Below are 23007 nucleotides of genomic sequence, written 5' to 3' on the forward strand. Positions count from 1 at the left end.
AATCTCATAGATTTCCTAGAAAAGGTCCTTGAAACAAAACAAATATCTGGTTCCGAAGAATTTCTAAACACTAATGTCTACCACGGCTGGACAAGGGAAAGCTGGTTTTTCTCACGCACGCTGCAACTTTCCTCCCACTAACCACTTTCTCTCGAGGGCGGTTAAGACCCTTCGTTTAACCAATTAAAAACGAAGCCTATTCCCTCACTCTCCTAAATAACATCGGCACCAACAAATCCGATGGTCCCGTGCGCTAGACACACCCATCCTTAGTTTTCCTCCGACACATCATCGTCTCCCAAGACTTACTGATTTCACATCCTTCGAACGGTCAACATCCTTCGAGCGGGTATACACACCCGCAGATCAGTCACTCACTCATCTCGTACATACGCACCAGTGTAACTATCCTCGTTATAAGTTGTGGAATAAACGGTGAAATATAACTTACTACTGTGTCATATTCAATCAACCACCTCTGTTATCTTAACCGAAACAGGGGAACGACTACTTCGCGGCGTCAATTCACCGAATCGTAGCGAGGATTTACGCCTCTCGCTGACGCGTTTTCCTCGCGACCGCGTCTCTCCGCGAACGGTCGTAACACTTGGTCCTTCGAGCCGGATTATCAGTGGCAGTGGATAGTTTTGTCACCCATCCGGTCGAAACATTTGGTCCTTCGAGCCGGATTCAGTGACAAGTGAAAAGTGTGGACACGTAACCGGTCGAATCATTCGATCCTCAAAGCCGCATCACGCGTCAAGTGAAAAGCGCATACCAGTGACACCCACTATCATACAGTGCCACGTGAATCCAACATAACCAGCAGCGGGAGCGTTGCCCCCCAGCGAGGTCAGTAACGTCAAGGATCGTCACCCTTGAAGAGGTATAATTCGTTGGTTAAAACGCAACCACGCAACCTCCTGCCGCAACTGGACAATCTTCAACAGAAGTAAGTTATAACCATTCCACTCTCACTTATCTAACAAACAATGGCAACCGGAAACGCAGAGAAAATTACCTCCTTGCATCGGAGACGAGGCTTTCAAATCGGTCGATTTACCTCTGTATCGAAACGACTCGATGAATACGAAAAATCTACACAACCGATTAAGGCCCAATTAACGGCCTATATGACAATGCTCGACGACGCGTGGAAACAATATCGATTGTTACAAGAGGAATTAGAAGATTTGGGCGAAATGGACGACGCGCGCGTTTCCGAAGTAACCGACACATATGACGATCTTCTAGTCCGAATACACACCCTCATGGATGATACACCAGCATCGTCGTCGAAATCACAAGGCTCCGAGTCGTCTAATGTCGCCGAGCCGACATCGCTTAAACTGCCGGAGATTCGAATACCCACATTTGATGGTACGCTCGAGAATTGGCAGTCATTTTACGATTCCTTCTCGTCAACGATAGATCGAAACAAACAACTAACACCAATCCAAAAATTCTATCACCTCCGATCAGCCTTGACTGGGAGGGCCGCGCGAAGTATACAATCGCTAGCCATCACCGAGTCAAACTATGCCATCGCCGTTGACGTACTCAAGGAAAAATTCGACTGCCACCGTCAAATCTGCATGCGCCACCTCGACTTGCTTGTTGACTATCCAAAAATAGTTAAAGAAACACCCGAAGCCATAGATGACTTCCTCGAGACGTTCAAGATAAATATCCAAGCGTTAGAGAACCTCGGTGACCCAATCACATCCGACACCGTTCTTCTCAAATTACTTACATCAAAGCTACCCCCAGCCATCATTCGCAAATGGCAATGCACCTTGCCAGACAAGAAATTACCGTCATACAAGCACTTAATAGACTTCTTGCAAACACGGACAAACGGCGACAGAACAAGTTCAGCAGTTACCGCGACGAAAAGGGCCTCCGAACCACCCAACCGTCAGCGACCGAGCGCGCCGCGGAGTCATGCATTCACCACGACACTCGAGTCGTCGGTATGTCCGGAATGTCGAAGACAACACGAACTACGGAATTGCGACGTCTTCAAAGCGAAATCGCCCAAGGAGCGTCTCGACACTGCCAAACGGGCGTCGCTCTGTACGAATTGTTTAGGCAAGGGACACGCGCTCAATCAGTGCTCCGCCGGGTCATGTCGCATCTGTAGACAGCGACACCACACTTATGTACATCAAGAGCATGGTCACAGTAGATTACGCACACGTGTGAGCCGAACACCGAGCGGTCGATCGTCGAGCGACCGGACATCCAACGGTCGATCTCCGCCTAGTTCACCGACCCCGCGGTCGTCACACCGATCGAGACTGGCATCCGCGTCTCCACGAACGTCTCCCCGAACGTCTCCCCGAACGTCTCCGCGAACCTCCCCAAAACGTGGATCTCGGTCATCGCGAACGACGGCATCGGGATCAAATACCTCCCCCAGTCTTAAACAACTAGGGGAGCCCTGACGTCCTCAAACGGCTTTGCTAGGGACCGAACCACCGAAAACAGACTCATTGACCTCGCCTCCTTCCGGATCACTCCACCACGATTTGTTAGTCACTGCGCAGGTCAACATACTGGACAATAGAACTCAACCGTTCCGCTGCCGAGCTCTGCTAGATACCGGCGCTAGCATGAACTTCATCACCGAGAGACTCGCCAATTCGTTAAGACTCAACCAACGGAAATGTTCGGTCCCAATCGGAACACTCAACACATTATCGACGACCTCGAAACGTTACATTACGGCCACAATCACCTACGTTGACGGCACATACGAACGCACCTGGACTTTTCTCATCATACCGACCATCTCGACTTCGATCCCAGATCAACCCGTGGATCGGTCAACGATACAGATACCCAGAAATCTACGACTAGCCGATCCAAGATTCCACAGACCTGCTCCGATCGACGTGCTATTGAGCGCCGGACCAACACTAGCGTCACTGTGTGTCGGCCAACTTGACATCAGTCAAGCAAACGGGACCGACTTGCGTCTGCAAAAAACGCGGTTCGGATGGGTCATCGGGGGGAGCCCAGCCTCGCAACCACCCGCACACGCATTTCACGCGTCCACGACGGCCTTGCAGGCGGATCTCGCCCGGTTCTGGGAAATCGACGAAGGACCGACCACTGCGCACATTTCGGAAGCGGAACGACAGTGCGAGGAACATTTCCGGAATCACGTTCAACGCACCCACGAAGGGCGATACATGGTCGCTCTCCCATTCAACGAGACGACTCCTTCGCTTGGATCCTCCAGAGCCATGGCGATGAAACGACTAACATCTCTCTGCCGTCGGTTCCAACGAGATAAGCGTTTCGAAGCCGATTATCATGCCGTAATGCAGGAATACTTGGCATTAGGGCACATGACGAAGGTTACCTCGGGCTACTGCACGGACGACGGATATTTTCTGCCACATCATGGCGTGATCAAGGAGTCCAGCCAAACCACGAAACTCCGAGTCGTGTTCGACGGATCGGCCCCAACCACCACCGGAGTTTCATTAAACGACGTACTTCATACGGGACCGAAACTACAGGATGATTTATTTCTCATCCTCTTAAGATTTCGATCTCACCAATACGTCATTACAGGCAATGTCGAAAAAATGTATCGCCAATTTCTTGTGCGCCCGGAGGATCGGAAATTTCAACAAATCCTGTGGCGCAATGCTGATGGAGAAGTTGACACTTATCAACTCAACACCGTGACATTCGGGCTCTCAGCTGCCCCTTATCTAGCCATCCGCTGCCTCAAGCAACTGGCGGACGACGAGGGACATCGATATCCACGAGCGGCGACAGTCTTACAGCGAGACTTCTACGTCGACGATGTTCTCACAGGAGTCGATACAAGGGTCGAGGCACAATCATTGAGAACGGAGCTCACAGAACTGCTCAAGCTAGCCGGTTTGAACATTCGGAAATGGGCATCGAACGACCGGGAACTGCTACGAGGACTTCCCGAGACGGACATAAACCATAAGCTGCTACTAGGCGAATCGCAAACCTTCAAGACACTGGGTGTTGTTTGGAATTCCTTCGACGATTCGATCCTATACTCTGTCAAAATCAATAATGCCGACTCTCGAATTACGAAGAGAACAATCAGCTCCGAAATCGCCAAGATCTACGACCCTCTCGGATTGCTGGCACCAGTAATTGTTCGAGCTAAGATGTTGCTCCAGCGACTCTGGACACTAAAAATTGATTGGGACGAATCCTTACCGGCTGACGTGCACACGGAATGGAGCAAATATTACGCACAGCTGCCATTATTGAATAACGTGGAGTTTCCACGTAAAACGATAATCAATCCCGCAGCGGAAATTGAGTTACACGGGTTCTGTGACGCCAGCGAAAGGGCATATGGAGCATGCGTATACCTTCGCACTATCACCCTGGATGGTCATGTCTGTACACGTCTCCTCACTGCGAAGTCGAAGGTAGCTCCGCTCAAGTCACTAACCATTCCAAGGCTGGAACTGAGCGGAGCACTCCTTCTCGCGTCACTAGCCAACACGGTCCTCCAAGCCTTGACAATCAACATTGCTCGGACCGTTTATTGGACTGACTCCACAATCGTTCTACATTGGATCAACACATCACCCCACACGCTGAAAACCTTCGTCGCTAACCGTGTGACAGAAATCCAACGGAAGACTCACGCCTCAGATTGGCGCCACACCCCCACTACCGACAACCCGGCAGATCTCATATCTCGAGGCCAACTACCCGAAGACTTCCTGAAACCAACCATTTGGCAACACGGACCAGAGTGGCTTCAACAACCTGAAGAATACTGGCCAGCGTGGAACCCAGTACCGTTGAACGAAACACCGGAGCAGAAAAAGGCAACCTGTCTGTCCGCGACTCCGGCGGACCACAGCATACTGGGGAGATTCTCCTCTTGGCCCAAGCTTATAAGAATTGCCGCTCGGTGCCTTCGATGGAGATAAGCCCGGGATCGAGGCAAACCTCTGACCATGCACGAGTTGACCAATGCACATAACCGATTAATCAAACTATTGCAAGCTTGTTATTTTTCAGACGAAATCCGTGCTCTCCGGACAGACAGAAATTCGGCAGTGAAGGGGAAACTCCAAAGACTCAATCCATTTCTGGACAAGGACGGGATGCTGCGCGTCGGAGGCCGACTCAGTCATTCACCAATGCCTTTCCACCAGAAGCATCCAATAATTCTACCCAAATCCTCAGTCACCGCGCTCATAATCGAGCATGAACACCTCCTAAATCTCCACTCCGGAACTCAAGCTACCTTGTACGCCCTAAGGAGATCTTATTGGCCTATCGACGGCCGCAGTCAAGTTTGGAGCACGCTGAAGAAGTGCGTCCGTTGCTGCAGAGCCAATCCCCCTCCAGTGGATTACATAATGGGCGACCTTCCAGCTGCACGGATCACAGAGTCTCGGCCATTTACCAACGTCGGAATCGACTACTGCGGACCGTTTTACATCAAGGAACGAAGGGATCGCAACCGACGCAAAATCAAGGTATACGTAGCAATCTTTGTGTGTCTTGCAGTCAAGGCAGTCCACATCGAGTTGGTCAGCGATCTCACCAGCGAGGCTTTCATTTCCGCTCTGCGAAGATTCATCGCTCGCCGCGGATTCTGTGTGACAATCTACTCCGACAACGGTACCAACTTCGTTGGTGCCAACAACGAATTACGAGAACTCCGAAATCTCCTGCAATCCGACGATCACAAGGCACAGGTCCAGTCCTTTTTAGCCGACCGACGGATCGAATGGCACTTCATCCCTCCCAACTCTCCTCACTTCGGCGGGTTGTGGGAGGCTGCAATGACGTCTTTCAAACGACATCTCAGACGTGTCGTCGGTAACGAGCTCTTGACCTTCGAAAACCTTAACACCCTCATCATCGAAATCGAGTCTATCCTCAACTCCGGTCCGCTGACGCCGATATCTTCAGACCCAAACGATCTCCTCGTTCTCACTCCCGGCCATTTCCTCATCGGAGATTCACTAACAAGTTTCCGAGAACGAGATTTCAGGGACACGCCATCCAACCGTCTCTCCTGCTGGCAACACATTCAGAAACTCAAACAACATTTCTGGCGCCGGTGGCATCGAGAGTATCTCAACGAGCTACACATCCGGAACAAATGGAGCAAGGGCAGTCACGACATACGAGAAGGCACCATCGTCCTTCTCAGAGAAGACAACGTCCCCCCGATGCAATGGCCATTGGGCAGAATCATCAAGGCCCAACTCGGCGCGGACGGCATCATACGCACGGCTATCGTTCGAACAGCGACGAGTACCCTCGAACGGAGCATCAAGCGGATGGTACCACTACCGAGCAGAACGACTCCAGACGACTCCGAACCAATCAACAGCCCGAAGTCTGATAAGAGATCCACCTGACAACAGCCTACCATATCACTTGATCGGTGCCCTCTCAACGGGGGGAGGATGTTACGTCGCGTAACACGCCACATGGCCGAGGCCATGCACCGGGCAATGTGGCAACCAGATGTCTTCGGGTACTCGCAGCGTATCCTCCATAGTTTTAAACACCGTCCATCAATCTCATAGATTTCCTAGAAAAGGTCCTTGAAACAAAACAAATATCTGGTTCCGAAGAATTTCTAAACACTAATGTCTACCACGGCTGGACAAGGGAAAGCTGGTTTTTCTCACGCACGCTGCAACTTTCCTCCCACTAACCACTTTCTCTCGAGGGCGGTTAAGACCCTTCGTTTAACCAATTAAAAACGAAGCCTATTCCCTCACTCTCCTATATAACATCGGCACCAACAAATCCGATGGTCCCGTGCGCTAGACACACCCATCCTTAGTTTTCCTCCGACACATCATCGTCTCCCAAGACTTACTGATTTCACATCCTTCGAAAGGTCAACATCCTTCGAGCGGGTATACACACCCGCAGATCAGTCACTCACTCATCTCGTACATACGCACCAGTGTAACTATCCTCGTTATAAGTTGTGGAATAAACGGTGAAATATAACTTACTACTGTGTCATATTTAATCAACCACCTCTGTTATCTTAACCGAAACAGGGGAACGACTACTTCGCGGCGTCGATTCACCGAATCGTAGCGAGAATTTACGCCTCTCGCTGACGCGTTTTCCTCGCGACCGCGTCTCTCCGCGAACGGTCGTAACAAGCATATCTCTAAAAATATTATGAACTGATGTCCTGCCTGATGTTTGGAACTTGCATTTATTTCGCTCCAAACTGTCCCATTGGGCCCAGTTTTGATACGTTCGTTCTCTACATCAATTTGACCCTTTGCTGTCAACGATAATTTCTTTCCTTTTTGCCCTTACGTAAATGCTTATTTATAATATTCAACTCTGATTCGGTTGTAAATAGTTTTTCACGTGCTCTCACGCCGTTTTCAGTTGCTGAAGTTTCTTGTTCATCGCACACTGAACAGTTTTCTTCTACGTCAGTTATTTTCTTTTTATAATTTTTTTTCGAAAACTTTTGACATTTCTAGGGTAAATATTTATCACAGAATAATACCATGTATGGAATACAAAATTATTGTCAAATTTGATATGCTTTACTTTTTCTTCTATAACAACTTTACGCAAAACGCTCTGAGATGCTCTCTGTCTGAGTTTTAAAGATAACAAGTTTAGATGTCGACTAATTGACTAACAAACTGAGATTCTGGTCGAAAGGACGATAGCAAGTAAGAATATGGTCTGTGACGGCGATATTTATACGAAAATATTGATGGGTGCTGGCCGTTCTCCACTAAGGGTTACTCGAGGGTGGAGTTGGGAAAGCTTTCCCGTGTTTTATCTCAGTGACCAATAACCCTGAGAAACTTCTCGACTTTTAAAATGTTTGTAGCAATGGACTGTAAAAAATGCTAAATGTTATGGCGGTTCCTTAAGATTATTATGGGCCGGAGTTGATATGTCTTGGCAGCTGGTGGCCATCTTGATCGAGGGGTGGATTATGTTTTATGACAAGATCACGGGTGTAACAGCTGTTGTTATTTGTTATTATTGATTTTGTTTTGTCATTTGACCTTGAGATAGCCTTTTCTTTGTACTGATTGCATTTACTTTAAAAATAACTAAAATATTTTCTCGGGCAGTCAAAATGACCGGTCATGGTAGGCAAGGCAGAGTATAAATTTTTCTCAGAAAATAAAAGAGCAAACTAAAAGTAAATACCGAAAAATATATTGTATGCAAGTTTTAGGAAAAGTCAGAAATTATGAAGCGATATGATAAAGTTTAAATATGGTTAACTTTGTGTAGAAGTTCGAGAGCGGTCAATTTAACCGCCGCTGGTAGGTTTTGTGTTAAAGATCGTTAAGTAAAATCTCAAAGTAATGCATAATTTATTAAAAGAATACTAATTATGAGAAGAAAAAAGATCGTGAAGACCGCCAATAGTAACAGAGCAGAAGAAACGGGTCATTATACTTGTTGCTTCAAATTCGACATTAATATCACGTGAAATTGCTCGCAATGCGCGTGTTATTCCAAATATCAAAAGTGTCCTCCGCGTCCTTCAGAAGTGTAAGTTTATTTAACGATTAAAAATGAAGCAAAAGCCTGCGCCAACAAAACAACATAAATGTCAACGGTTAACATTCACAAATGTACGTGTTCACTGGAAGAAGAAATGAAAACGTATTTTAGTTACTGAGGAAAAAAATTTAATATGGGTGTCCTTGATGGATTTTAATTCTATTACCGTGACTTAGAAAAAGGAAGAATGGTGAAAAAGCGACGACAAATGGACAACAGTGACATGATGCCGAATCGATTCAAAGAGAAAATGAATGGCCAAAGAAAATGGTACATAAATAAATTTGGTCTTAGAACAAATCAATAAATGCGTTCTATGTATTATCAAACACAAGTTTATCTTCCAGTGTGACAATACTGTCGTTCATCGAGCTAAGGTTGTAGAAACATTTCTTGCAAGAGAAAATATATCAGTCTACACGCTTTCCAGATTTGAATATAATTGAAAATTGTTGGGGAAAGAATGGAAAACAATACGATAATATTCAATAATTAAAGGAATCTATTACAGTAGAATAAAAATATAAAAATAATAATTTGTCCCAGAATATCATTTAAAAATTATACATATTCTGACCACACGTTATTCATTTTATGTTAATCATGATGTAAATTCTCTTTTTGGGAAAAGTATAAAAATAAATACATTTAAATAGACAAATAGATTTTGTTAATGTGCTATCATTTGAATATTGGAGAAAACAACTACATATTTAGTAACAGATTCCTTTTTCCTACGTCGTCATATTTAAATTGCAATATTTGTTACATTTACAAACATCTTAAGTTGTCTCTGAGAATATAAAAATAGCACACATGTATTATCATTTTGTCCGGGATTGTACTAATGGTATTACATTACTTGAACACAAAGTAATAGGTTTCCGATGTTTCCAAAACAATCAGTCAATATAGTTAATTTCTTCCATTGCTCCGTCGAATGTGAAAGTACATTGTTACGTTTGGCGACTCTCTGCATTGACCAGGCTACTGGTAACATCAACTAAATCTCAATCCACAACAGAGACCAAGCCGAGAGCAAGATGACATCCAGATGTCTACGCATCCTTACTACGTACCCCCAATAGTCTTAAGGACTCACCAATAAATCTTGGCATTTTCATAGTTAAGGTCCTTCAGACCAAAAACAAACATCTTCTATTTCCAGTGTTCTTTACATTTTTGTTTACTACGAGAAGATACGGGAAAGTTAGTTTTCTCACATTCGGTATTTTCCGTTAGCAACTTTCTCTCAAGGGTGGCTAAGACCCTTCCTAGTCCACCAGGGTTCGTGTGCTCCAATCAAAAGCAATGTCCATCGCCCTTGCTTTACTAACCAAAATTGTCCTTAACGAATCAGCTCATCTCGTGGCCTCAGACACACCCACCCCTAGCTTTCCTCCGCTACAACATCGTCACTAAACATAACTCAGTCTCTAAAATAGTCAACATCTTTTTTACCGAGTTTCTACCATTAGATAGTCATGTACTTAACGTATCAGTGTAACTAGGTTTTACATAAAGTTGTTGGAATGAATTGTGATTTATGTGTGTTAATTCAATGTGTATTTCATTGTGATTGCTGAATTCATAATAAAGATTAATAAAAGCAAAATAGATAGTTGTGTTACGACTCAGCTATTTTATTTTATCATCCAACTTTCAAGTTTACGTGACACTACACACAGCGGAGAAGATTTTTTTTTATTTACAAGTACTTTACAATCAATTCTCGCATTGAGAATTTTGAGTAAGTTTCTCTAGCGTGGCGCAGTGACATGACTAATTATTTATATTCTAGTACTTAGGTCTAAAGGATATTGTTATATCAGCCTGCGGATCTGGTCCGACGTATTAAGTAATTTAGTAATTAGGGGGTTTCGATGGTTGTTAACTCTTATGATATATCTATTACTACACTTTGTTATTTCTTCTTTGACTGTGGGTATCTTGAGGTCGCGATTTATTGCTTCGTTGATAACATACCAGGGTGCATGTATTAAGGATCTTAGAGTTTTCGATTGGAAGCGTTGAAGTATTTCAATGTTGGAATTACTTGCTGTTCCCCATAGTTGAATTCCGTAGGTCCAGACAGGTTTTATTATAGTCTTATAGAGCGTAATTTTGCTCTGCGTGCTTAAGTTGGAACGTCGGCCAATGAGCCAGTAGAATTTTTTAAGTTTAGCCTTGAATTGCTTCGATTTGTCTATGATGTGTTGTTTCCATGTCATTCTCCTGTCCAGGGTTATGCCCAGATATCTGATTGAATCCTTGTTAGGAATTGTTATATTGTTAATGGTCACCCGAAGGCAGGTTTGCTTTCGCAGCGTGAAGGTTACATGTGTGGATTTATTTTCGTTAATTTTTAAGCCTCAATTGTGGAACCACTTTTCCATAGAGTCGAGACCTTGCTGGAGAGTGGAGGATGTAATTATCGGGTCTGCGTGGGATGCTAATAGCGCTGTGTCATCAGCAAATGCCACTATATTTATCTCTGTTAAAATTGGTAAATCGGCAGTGTAGATGGAGAACAGCAGGGGTTCGAGGACACTACCTTAGGGGATGCCAGCTTCTATTGGAAATGTTGCGGTTATAGCGTCTAAGTATTTAACCATGAATTGTCTATTGATTAGGTAGGACTTTAGGATGGAGTAGTAGGTGTGTGATAGGATTTTCTTTAGTTTGAACAAAAGTCCTTCATGCCACATTTTGTCGAGTGCCTGTTGAATGTCTAGGAATACCGCAGAGCAGTATTTTTTTTCTTTTCTAAGTTTTGGCTGATATTATGTGTTATTCGATGAATTTGCTCTATCGTAGAATGTTGCTTCCGAAAACCGAATTGATGATCTGGCAATGTTTTCAAATCCTCTAAGAGTGGAAGCAGTCCGTTAGCATCTTCTCGAATAGTTTTGACAAAGTAGGTAGAGGACTAATTGGGCGATAGGAGCTAGTTTCGTGTATTGGTTTTCCCGGTTTAGGGATGAGAGTAATGAGTGATATTTTCCCGGACTTAGGATAGTATTCAAGGCGAAGAATTGCATTAAAAATTGATGTGATGAGTGCATTACCTTTTATGGGAAGTTCCTTGATTGCTTTAATACATATTTGGTCATGCCCCGATGCTTTCCTGCGATTTCGGCGACGGATTAATTCTGTAACTTCTAGAGAAGTGAAAGGTTCAATAAGAGGAGACATTTGAAAGTGCGAGTGCAGGTATTCAGTTATTTCCGCGGCAGTTTTGGAGGAATGAGGTTTAAATACGTTAGATAGGTGATTACCAAACAGGTTGGCTTTTTCTATAGGGCTACGCGCACATCCACCTTGCGGACAGCGAATTGGAGGGATTATTTGCGGGGGACACGTGAGTTTCCTGGAAGCCTTCTATAGTGAGTAGTTGGCTTTAGCTGTGGGAGACAGATTGGCGAGACATTTTTGGAAACAGTCATTTTTATAGTTTCTAATAATTTTGATTAAATTCCCAGTTGCGTTATTTAGTTTGCGTTTGTCGTCGGGTGTTCTATGACTCTGCCATACTCTTCTAAGTCTACGTTTCTCTGCGATTTTTTTTAATATGTGATGGAGGTATTCATGTTTATTGATAGAAGTCTTAGTAAGTGTGGAAGAGCGGATAGCGTTTATTATGCTGGTGTTTAAGTATTCCGTGACTGTTTCAATACCTTCATTTGTTTTTAGGGAAATTAAAGCTGATGTTGAATGATTAAAGACTTCTCTAAAGAGTTGCCTGTTGGTGAGTTGGTTATGAATAAAGCCATTATGTGGATTTTCAATAATTGTTGAGCTAATTGTTGCAATAACGGGGGAATGATCTGAAGAGAGTTTCGCCGAGGAGTTGATTTGGACATATCTTGGCGAGATATTTTTAGTTACAAAGAAGTCAAGTAAATTAGGTATTTTGTTAGTGTCAGTGGGCCAGTATGTTGGTTCATATGTGGTGAGGTAGCTGAGTCTATTGGTGTTTACTGTGATAAGTCTGCTGCCCCATTGGGGATGTTTGGCGCTATAGTTTCCTCCAGCTATGAATTTATTGCTCAGAGCATCAAGGAAGTTATCACAGTCTTCTTTAAAAATGGAGCGTCTAGGAGGACAATATACTGTTGAAGTGGTGATTGTACCATGGCAATCTTCTATCTCTACGTTTGTAGCTTGGAGGTAGTACTTCTGAAACGATGGAAGCTCATAATGCTCAATGCTGGTTTTGATAATAATTTCGATGCCGCCGTGGGCCTCTCCACTGGGATATTGGGTATGGTAGAAGTTATAACTGTTTATTTTCAGATAATTTTTGTCAGTGAAGAGAGTTTCAGATATGAGCATTACGTTAATTTGCTGTTGTTTTAAGAAGAGTCCTAGTTCGTATTTGTGTTGAGCTAAAACGTTGGCATTCCAAAGAGCTATGCGAATTGGTTTTATTTTGCGTCGGGGCGTATTAATTTACCCATAATGAGTGTTAATAATGATAGTAAGTTATTAACTTGTTCTGATTGTTTCTTGATTAATTTTTCGAGTCTAGAGAAGTTATCCGTGTTTTGTGAACTGGGAACACTATTTTGAGAATGGTCACTATGGATTTTCGGATTGTTTTGATTTCCTTGAACTGCCTGGGCATAGAAGATTGAAGGGGTAGAGAATTTCTGAGGACTGAGTACTTGGTTGGTTATCTCCTTGACTCTGAGTTTAGGATACTTATTTTTGTACAAGGTCTTCTCGGCTGAGCAACCTTTATAGTTCGCAGGATGCTCTCCTTGACAGAGGATGCACTTCGCAGAAGTTTCTGGAGATTTAGTGCACTGATCAGTAAATACCTGCACATTTAACGCAGCGGAAATTATGGTTGCAATATTTCTGCGTGTGACCGTACCTTTGGCACCTTTTACATTGCACAATCTCTTTTTTTATAAAAGGAGGTTCGAATTTTACTACTGAGTTCATTAGTCGATTGATGTTGTAAATTTGTTTATTGTTTGGCTTTTGTTTTAGGCCAATGAGGAATAAGGATAGCGGGTTTTTCGAGATTCTATGCCTTATGTTGTTAATGTTTGTTACTTCATGGCCATGATTTAGAAGTTCGAACTTCAGTTCGTCTAAGTTAGCTGACTGGTGGATGTTGCGTAGTACCACACGAAAAAGTCTTTCTCGTTTGAGTTGATATGTGTGGAAGTTTGCGTTCAAGGTTTTTAGTAACTTTGTTAGTTTTCTATAGGAGTCTGGGTTAGTCGGCAGAATTTTAACTTGGTTATTATTTATTTTTAGTTTGTATCCTCTTGTTGTTTGTATCCTCTTTGTTGATATCTCTCTCAATGGACTTTATCATTTTTTGAATGTCGATGACATCATCAATGAAGATAGGTGGGGGAGGGGGATTTTTTGTGTATGTTGATTAGTTAGTGTTTCAGCCACGTCCATGGAGTCATTTGTGGATTCTAATATTGCGAATCTATTGTAAATGGTTATACGGTCTGTTGACGATTCGTTCTGGCTAGTGTTTGCGTTTATTTTAACTGTTTCTAGCTTACGTTTTTTTATTTTGTTAGTGTCGTTGGAAGGAGGAATATATTGTCCTTTTGCCGCGGAGGAAATAGAGCGGTGCAGTTATGGTTTTGCTCAAGAGAGCCTGATCGAGATACTTGGGCCATCTTCGAGCTACTTAATTCAATTTGAAATAACTAGTCGAGAGGCTTAAAAAATCAGGTTCCCATTTAAACATTTTAATACAACGTTCACAGATCATTGCCTGATAAGTGCAAAGCCAAATAGGCAAGAGTATAGTATATCACTCTCGACATACAATTTTTGTCTTAAACATTTTTTCGTGGTGTTTATTTTTCGAAATATTTCAGCGTTTCGAGGTAAACCTGAAACGTTGTATAAGGTACAAAAGTTGTTATTATATTGTGTTTCTTAAGAACATATGATAATTATATAATATGAATATGAAAATATCAGCAATTGCTTATATATGAATTTTAATTTCTTTAAAGTGAGAGAGTATGTAAGTAAAAGAAAACAATTCACTTATGACTTTTATTAAAATAAATTCTCTCTGCATCAATCCAAATTTGTTATTTCTTTGTAATTGTATATTAGTCAGTTCATCATATGTTTATATTGCAGAATTTTAAATAAAATACATTTATAATTGCAGTCTAATCTTCAATCAACTTTCTGTAAAGATTATTACATATAAAAGTAATTGATTGATTGTTCTTTAGATTTTTGTGTTATATTTTAATAAAGCATAAACTTGTTAATTACGAAAATAGCAAAAGAAATTATTAAATTATTGAACATGACTTAAGCTACAGTCGCCTCAGAAAGTAAATTAACAGTCTTACATTTAAATATTTAGCAGACGCGTTAATTTACTTTCTAGGCAACTGTATATGATAAAACTAATAAAATTTCTGAAGTTCTGGTGTAAACTTATTGCATAAATTCTTTTCATACTTTTAATAACTAGATTTTTTGTACAATTTAATTGGAATGAAAAATATCGTTAAAATACTCGTAAATATCGTACAAACACTATATTTATATTTTATTTGTGATATTTTAAATACACATAGGCTCTAATGAGGAGTACAAATTGCTAGAAAGAAGATGAAAACTTCCAAAACTGAAAGTTTGTAACAAATAATAAGAATTATTTTAAATATATACAATACTATAAAATCGTAATAAGTTAATTGTCCAATATATAAGACCTAAGTAACGTTATATTTTTTCTACTTATTATTACATAGAAACAATATTTTTTGATCTTTGGCGAGTCGGAAAGATTATCTAAGCTTATGTATCGCTTAAAATTTAAATAATCCTTATTAATATATGTTGCATCAAACGTTACCCATAATTTTAGATGATCTAGGTGTCGTAGTAATTAAATCAAAAGAACATATCTCATGTTTTATTTTCCTCGGGGTTACGTTTTATTCGACGTTTCCGGTGCTTTCGACCATGACACACCTCAAACTAAAAGCTAAGCCGTTTAATAAACACACCCAGAACTGTCATCGAATTGAAACATGATACAGTGTAACGACTCTAATTTCTCTTATCTCAAAGAAAACAGATCAAGCAATATGTAAGCATAGAGTTTGGAAAAAGAAACTTGAGACCAAGTATTTATAGTCCTCATAAATACATATTCAGTACAATAAAGAATATTGATATATTTCGTTATACATGTGTATAACACGTAATTGCAACATATTATTTAATACATACTTCTCTGTACCTTTCCAAGAAGTTACTAATTTAGTGACGTTAAAATATTATTGTAAGTAGGTATTCATATAATTCTTACTCTACTATATCACAAAAAAGTTCATGATATAAGTAGTACATGATTACTTCTTAGTTGTAATTGACATACTGTTGTTTACAGAAATCTTCGTCAAGTAAATCAAATTTTCATGTAATATTATATTTATTTCATAACATATTATTTTACAGAAACATTTTTACACAATAATTTGCCAATTGATACTATTAGCCAATTGACAAATTCTAAGTCTTATAATTTCACAATTTTACATCAAAAAAGATAATCAAATGGTTTGTAATTGATAAAACTTATTTGTAAAATGTTATTTTCTTTGTTATAAAATTCGTTGCTGCTATGTAACATAATCGGTTAATATTAATAACTTGTGACTTGTAACTTGTAAAATTTCACTAATAATATTAGTTCAATTGTTTAACCAGATAAGAAGAAAGAAAAACAGTATTCGCGCAGTCTTATCATTAGTTGTAGATTATATTAATATTTTGTGAGAATTCTGTTTGAGCTCTGAAATAACTCTTAATTACTCTCCTTGACGTAGAATACATTAATTTTGCTATGAAATTCTATAGAGCCTTGTTATAATTAAATAAGTTTCATCATAAGCTGCACTTAAGTTTCTGGATCAATTGTACATCGTTAATGTGTTTGAAAATATTATCATCATCAGTACTTCTGTCCTTCCAACAACAATGAAATCCATGGAAGAATCGTGTCATTAGATAATTTTTCTCCATCAAATCTCACGTGAGGTGAATCATTCTTTGTTGCTTTCATCATTCATCATTCCCATAAGCCCATGGGAGATTATTGTAATTAAACAATGCACGAACGTAAACAACGTTCTGTCACGATTAGGTTCGTTATATGTTTAATTGCTGACTCTTTTGAAGTCGGCCGATTAACGATTCGTGCACCCGGGCAATGAGGCGTGTTCCTTCGTGCCACGATGGATTGTGCCCATTATAGTATTGTGTGCTTCTTGTTGTTCCTTTTCCGTTTTGTTTTGCACAATAACGCGAAGGATCAATCGCCATTGTTCCAGCCACGCGATAGGGTCGCGCACTCTTTTGACAAATGCAGCATTCAATCTCTCCCTTGCGTCGCAGATGAATCCGCGGGAACACGGATTTCGGTTGGAATCGGTTGTTAAATCCGATGTTCGCGTCACATAAGGTCGCTTTTCTGTATCAAAATATTTTATTTGTTGCCTTGTTTGTCGAAAACTAAACACTTATCATAGAAAACTTTTATATCCATGTCCCGAAATCGCGTGTAAATTATTAAAAAAAGAAGAACAGGATGCCTTCACACCTCGATGCAACCCTGCCGGTAATGACAACTTCGTCTAACACGCATGTATTACAAATGTAAGCGTTATACAGCGTCTACGCTAATTTTCGCAAATTATCGATTATTGGTCGCTCATTTATCGATACATTTCTGTCCGATCGACTTTTCGTCCTTGCATATCAGAAACCGTTGCGTAACCAAACAAGTCAGTGACCGGTTTTTCACTTCTTTTTAAATACCATTTCCCTATCGTCTCATCGTGAAAGTATTCACAAGTATCATGAAAGTATTCATATTTCATACTCAACACTCGTACAGGAAAGTACCGCTAGTTTGCAATCATGCGAATTATCAGTGTAAACACCACTATCACCATTCTTGTCACGTGCTCAACATACCGGCTTTATTGAAATGCTTTCATAATCTTGTGTATGTATTGGATTATTTCAAATGTTGATAGTGAAATTGAAAAAAACTTGGAGGTAATGAATTTTTATAAAATTAGCATTTTGTTAGCTTATTAAATATCAAACAGTGAAGTAAAGTGAAGTAGTTTCTAAAACGTAAATTCAATTTCATTGAAAGACACAAATAAAGTAACTTGAAATATAATATCTAAAAATGTTAATTTAGATAAACTTACAAAATCAGGTCTTTAATCGTAACTTTTCATTCTCTTGATGTGGCTATAAATAATGAAAGGAAACAAATTATTCAGCTGCAAGTGATCACAAGCCATAGTGATAAGCTGCACTTTTTGTAAATTTTTCAATTTCATTACATGGTTAATATAACTAATCATCAATTCTCAAGAAACAATAATTCCATTTTCCATAAGGAAATCGCGTGAATAACAGTAAATGTCAACGTCATTTTAAAAAATAACGTTTATATCATCACTTTTTTCTATTTTTCAATTTGTGAAGTTGATCAATGTCTTCTGAACGGCTCATATACATTTTCCAATTGTAATAGCAAAAACTATAATGTTATATACAACGTAGAGAGCAATACACTGCAAAAGAGTTTTATTTCAAGGCCTTTTCCCAAAGACTTTTCGTACATAAATAAATATTTTTCTCAGTGTACTTTATAACCAGTTAAAATACATTTATTTAGGTATATCGTTACCTTTATATTAGGTGCCTTTTACATGTTTATTGTTCAGAATCTTTTTTCATTTACTACCACTTACATCGAATTATTCTACTCTTTTAAACTCCGTAATATAGATTTGAATCTTAATACATTTTTATAAATTCTTATTCTCAACTTAAATATGTTAATAAATAAATTCTTTAAAAAGTATTAAATTATAATGATCGAAAAAGTAGGAAATACACTAAATATCTATAATTTCTAGAGATTATATGCAGTAAAAATTTGAAATAATACTAGATATAATTTATCTATCATTTGCAATCAGTAAATTTATTACGTCTCAGTCTTAATAAACAACATGGTTATTCGATATTTGATATATACATAAAGATATACACGAAGCAATCAGAACGAGTATGAGAACAAGTTTCATTAGCCATTATTATTGGCGATCTTACATACGGTAACAGGCTTCTATCGCATTTCAATGAATTAAGAGTTCTGTTAACGTTTGCCATGGAAAAACGGTAATATTGCACGATCGCTTTGGGCGTTCGTGTCACGCTTTGTAAACGCATACGTAACAGATACACGTTCGGCTCCAAGGGCTCCAATACCGTCCTCCGATCCAATCTGATTTGATACAATCGTCCGTAAAGAATTCCTAATAGTCCGTAACTTTAGGAGTTGTACACGTTTAAGCTCACGAATTACAATTTACATATTTCGGGTAAACCCGAAATTCGTGAATAGAGACGAAAAAAAAAAAAATTATTTGAGTTAATAAGAATAAACACGAGGAGAGAAAGTATTGCAAAGGATGATAGGTACGTTACTTTTTTATACAGGATAGTACAGAATAACTTTTTTTATGTACTATATATGAGCGCACTAATTATTGTCTTTAACAAACGAAGGTATACGGTTATTAGTACGGCTATACGATATTCTTAGCTGCATAATTGCTAGAGTTCATTGTGCAACAAAGAAATCAAATAAAAATATGTACGTAGTTTTAACTCTCCGAGTACTGGATATTATGCATATGAATCTTTATACATATATTATAGTCTGTGTTGTACAATATCAATCCCTGGGAACACAACTAAGATTATTCATAACATTGAAATATCTTTCGAACAAAAGTTAAATGTTTTTCAGGAGAACATAATTTGATATTAGTAATTTTTTGTAATTAGGAACCGTAAAAATCTTATAAAGGTCAGCTTAATTTGGTTTCACAGAGTCATATATTTTTAATACATTAAATTCTCTCTTTGTATTTACTATATAATGTTATGGACCTATTTATGTTGAGAAACCAGTGGTTTAACAGATATTTTAACTTTTATTTTGTTTCGAACAAAAGAAAAAACAAAAACAAATACAGAACTACTTCCGTATAACACTGCTACCTTACATCTTTCATGGGATAGGTTTTACAAATTAAAAATTACAGTCCGTGATCGGCAAGACAAATAAGACAACTATACTATTCTTTCTTAAATTGCACGAACTATCTCATATAAGTGTTTAACGATTCAATATTGTTTACGTCAAGGGATTACTATATAGTTGGTTCTATAGCATTAAATCTAGGTACTTGGTTCGATAAATGCGCGAGGAACAGCATTAAGCGCGTACGGCTGTTAGCAAAAGAGGGCTGGGCAATGGTACTTTTTACAGACGCCAGAAGAGAGCGAGTTACGAGTCAAGGTCGGCTGCGCAGGTTGTTCAGTCATGAGAATAGAAATATGACTGGAAATGCTGGTAGATATATCTACCGGTGATAGTTGCACACGCTAGTAGCCACAAATCGCGTCTACAATTGAATAATAGATCTCGAATTGGATATTTGACACAATATTTCCGCTGAACTGGATCAATGCATTCTAAATGATTATCCGATCACACTGTGAGCAACTGATACCAGTATCAAAAAGGATTATGTGTAAAGTTATCGTTACTGTTCACATCGAGATTTTTTAACGATTTGGGTTTAAAAAGAATTTTTCCCTTTGTTATGAAGAATTGAAATCAGCGAATAATATTGATTGGTATTACTGTTTCAGTAACTTCGGCTGCATGCTTGAGACCCTATTGATTTTATTGAGAAAATGAGAGCAAGTACGATGTTGACAAAGGTTTGAATTATTGAGGATTATTGATAATTATGAGAGGATTAGAAATTCTGATAAGATTTTTAATCATTTTTACTTTTCGATGATATAGAGTACACTGAAAACTTCTAGTAAAAAAAAATATAAAATATTAATATCAGAATGTTAAGTGATTAATATTTTTAACAAAAGTTTATAATCTAAGTTTCCATCATTTCTATTGTTAATTCTATTAACTATGTTTATTGTTTATATTTATTAACTACATTTAATAGTTCACACGATAAAGGTCGTCAGAATGCTCGATAATTATTACCTAAAACATAAAGTTTGATTTATATTAAACAAATCGAATGATGGCATGAATTTGTTTCTATCGGAGAATTATTTTTTTGTTACAAAAGAAAACAGTATCACATTCTTATGTCATTGAATTCGTCAATATATTACTTTTAAATTAATTGATTTCTGCAAAATTTGATGTTATATTAATTTTATTACAATACTAAATTTGATACTAGGAAAAAAAATATTTCTAACATACAGTATTCTAAATTGATAATTAAATAGATTCAGAATAGACTACATTTTACCGTTACCGATTTGTAACTTATAAATATACACAGAGTGACTCAGCAATATGAGATCACCTTAATATCAGCTTTATTTACAATTGTAGAAAAAAGCTTATCAAAACGAAGTTAAACATTTTCAAGGGGTACATGTAATGGTGGAAAGAATTTGTTCTGAAGATCGTATTTTTACGAGATTTCAAGGTTATTGACATTTTTTAATGTAATCTTATATTGTTTTATTCATCAATTGATGCGTTTTTTTATTTTCTATATAAAGATATTGAACTTTTTCTCAAGTATATTTTGTTTAGGAGATTTTAGGACCATTGGTATTTTTTAAATAGAAATCTATGTATTTTTTGCGCCAGTGGATGTGATTTTTATTCTGTGTACCGAAGTATTAAAGGACTTGTATCTGAAAAGGTTTAGTTTAAAAGATATCTTAATTTTAATTTTATAAAACTTAGCGTATGAAAGACAAAGGACAAAAAATGATACTCTTGTATTTATGATTTCCTTGCCTTTCATACATTACATTTGATAAAGTTAAAATCGGAATATCTTTTAAACTATGCATTTTCCGATATAAATACTTCAATTTTAATATTTCTGCTCAAAGAATAAAAATTCGCATCTACTTGTGTAAAAAAATGTGTAGAATTTTATTCAAAAACGGGCCGATGACCATGAAATCTCTTAAAAAATGAACTTGTGAAAACCAACTTCTTACCACTATTACATGTATCCCTTGAAATAGCTTAACTCTGTTCTCAAAAGCTTTTTCATACAATCATAAAGAAGACACATATTTAGGTGATCTCATTCAGCTATATAAGTAATCTAATATAATTTAATTACAGAGCAATTCATGTTCAATCAGTAGAGTATCAATCATCAAGCAGAATGAAATACTAGATATTTTATTAAATATGTTAAATATTTATTAAATACTGATATTTTAAAACATATATACAAGTTTTGTTGCAACTGCATTTCATTATTTAATATTCTCAATACTGTAATCTAAATAATAATAGAGCTACATTCTGAACTTCATCGATTTGCAATGTACGCCCTTAATTTCGTTCTATACTTAATATACACACGCTCTATGTACTATATTTAAACATACATAAATTCCAATAGTGACTTCTATTACTTTGGCCTTTCACCCACGCAACCACTTTCCTCCTCCATTACATTCGCTAACATCATTTCCACTGCAAACCTTCAAACGACTACTAAACAATATACAAAATATCTAAACTCAATAAAAGAGCGAGCAGACAAAATTTAGAAACAATAAAATTTATAAGTTGCCTGAATTTATTCAAAAAAACAAAATAATTGACAAATGAATATATAGCGTCACTAAATGTCAAATCGATCATTTGATAATCGGTGTCATGAATTTTTGTAAAATAAGGTACATATGATGTATTCCACGTGATTTTGGAAATGGTTTAAGTCATCATTTTACTAATTCCAGTTTAAGAAATATGAATCTTTGAATTTTGTAATTTTGTAATTTTGATGGCACTTAGGAATTTTTATGTAGTAATTTAGTATTTATTAATATTAGTTAATAATTAATTAATGATTAATTAATATTAATAAATATTTTCCCTTAACCATTTAACTGCGTTCAACGTGTATATACGTGAACCCAAATCTGTATTTCGGTGCGGTTGACGTGTATACTCGTCGTGTGAAATAAAAAATTACCATTTACTATAAAAACTCAAAATCGTAATAAAATTCCTTTATATGAAATATTAATATTTAAAATATTAATATTTAAAAAATGGGAAATATTTTCCCAGTAAACTTATTACGTATTTTATAAAAAAAAGTTTGATTATTCCCTTTGGTATATCGGTTTTGTTCTGTATGATGTACTCCTTTTTATAAATTGAGTTGATTATTTTCCCCAATGCATCCCCATTTGTGTACTTTACTGCGTATATCGGCTATTCCCCGAATTGTTTTGTGTGCTTTACTTTATTATTTTTTGGCAATTTTTAAGTTTTTAATAACAACACCTTTTTCAACAGTGAAT

The 23007-nt window shown here is 38.2% G+C and overlaps 2 protein-coding genes across 3 annotated transcripts in view; one reads left to right on the forward strand and one right to left on the reverse strand.

Annotated features, from left to right (window-relative positions):
- The window catches only part of gukh (NHS actin remodeling regulator GUK-holder), a 223191-nt gene that overhangs the window by 54837 nt on the left and 145347 nt on the right, over nt 1-23007 (reverse strand). The gene's annotated exons all lie outside the window — the stretch shown is intronic.
- On the forward strand, nt 978-6382 carry LOC117162012 (uncharacterized). Its single transcript, XM_076620742.1, is given in 3 exon segments — nt 978-4851; nt 5041-5504; nt 6026-6382. Coding segments are annotated over 3 exon segments (4680 nt in total). The 5' UTR covers nt 978-992.

This window comes from Bombus vancouverensis, chromosome 1 (genome assembly GCF_051014615.1).
Source record: "Bombus vancouverensis nearcticus chromosome 1, iyBomVanc1_principal, whole genome shotgun sequence".
Taxonomy (NCBI): domain Eukaryota; kingdom Metazoa; phylum Arthropoda; class Insecta; order Hymenoptera; family Apidae; genus Bombus; species Bombus vancouverensis.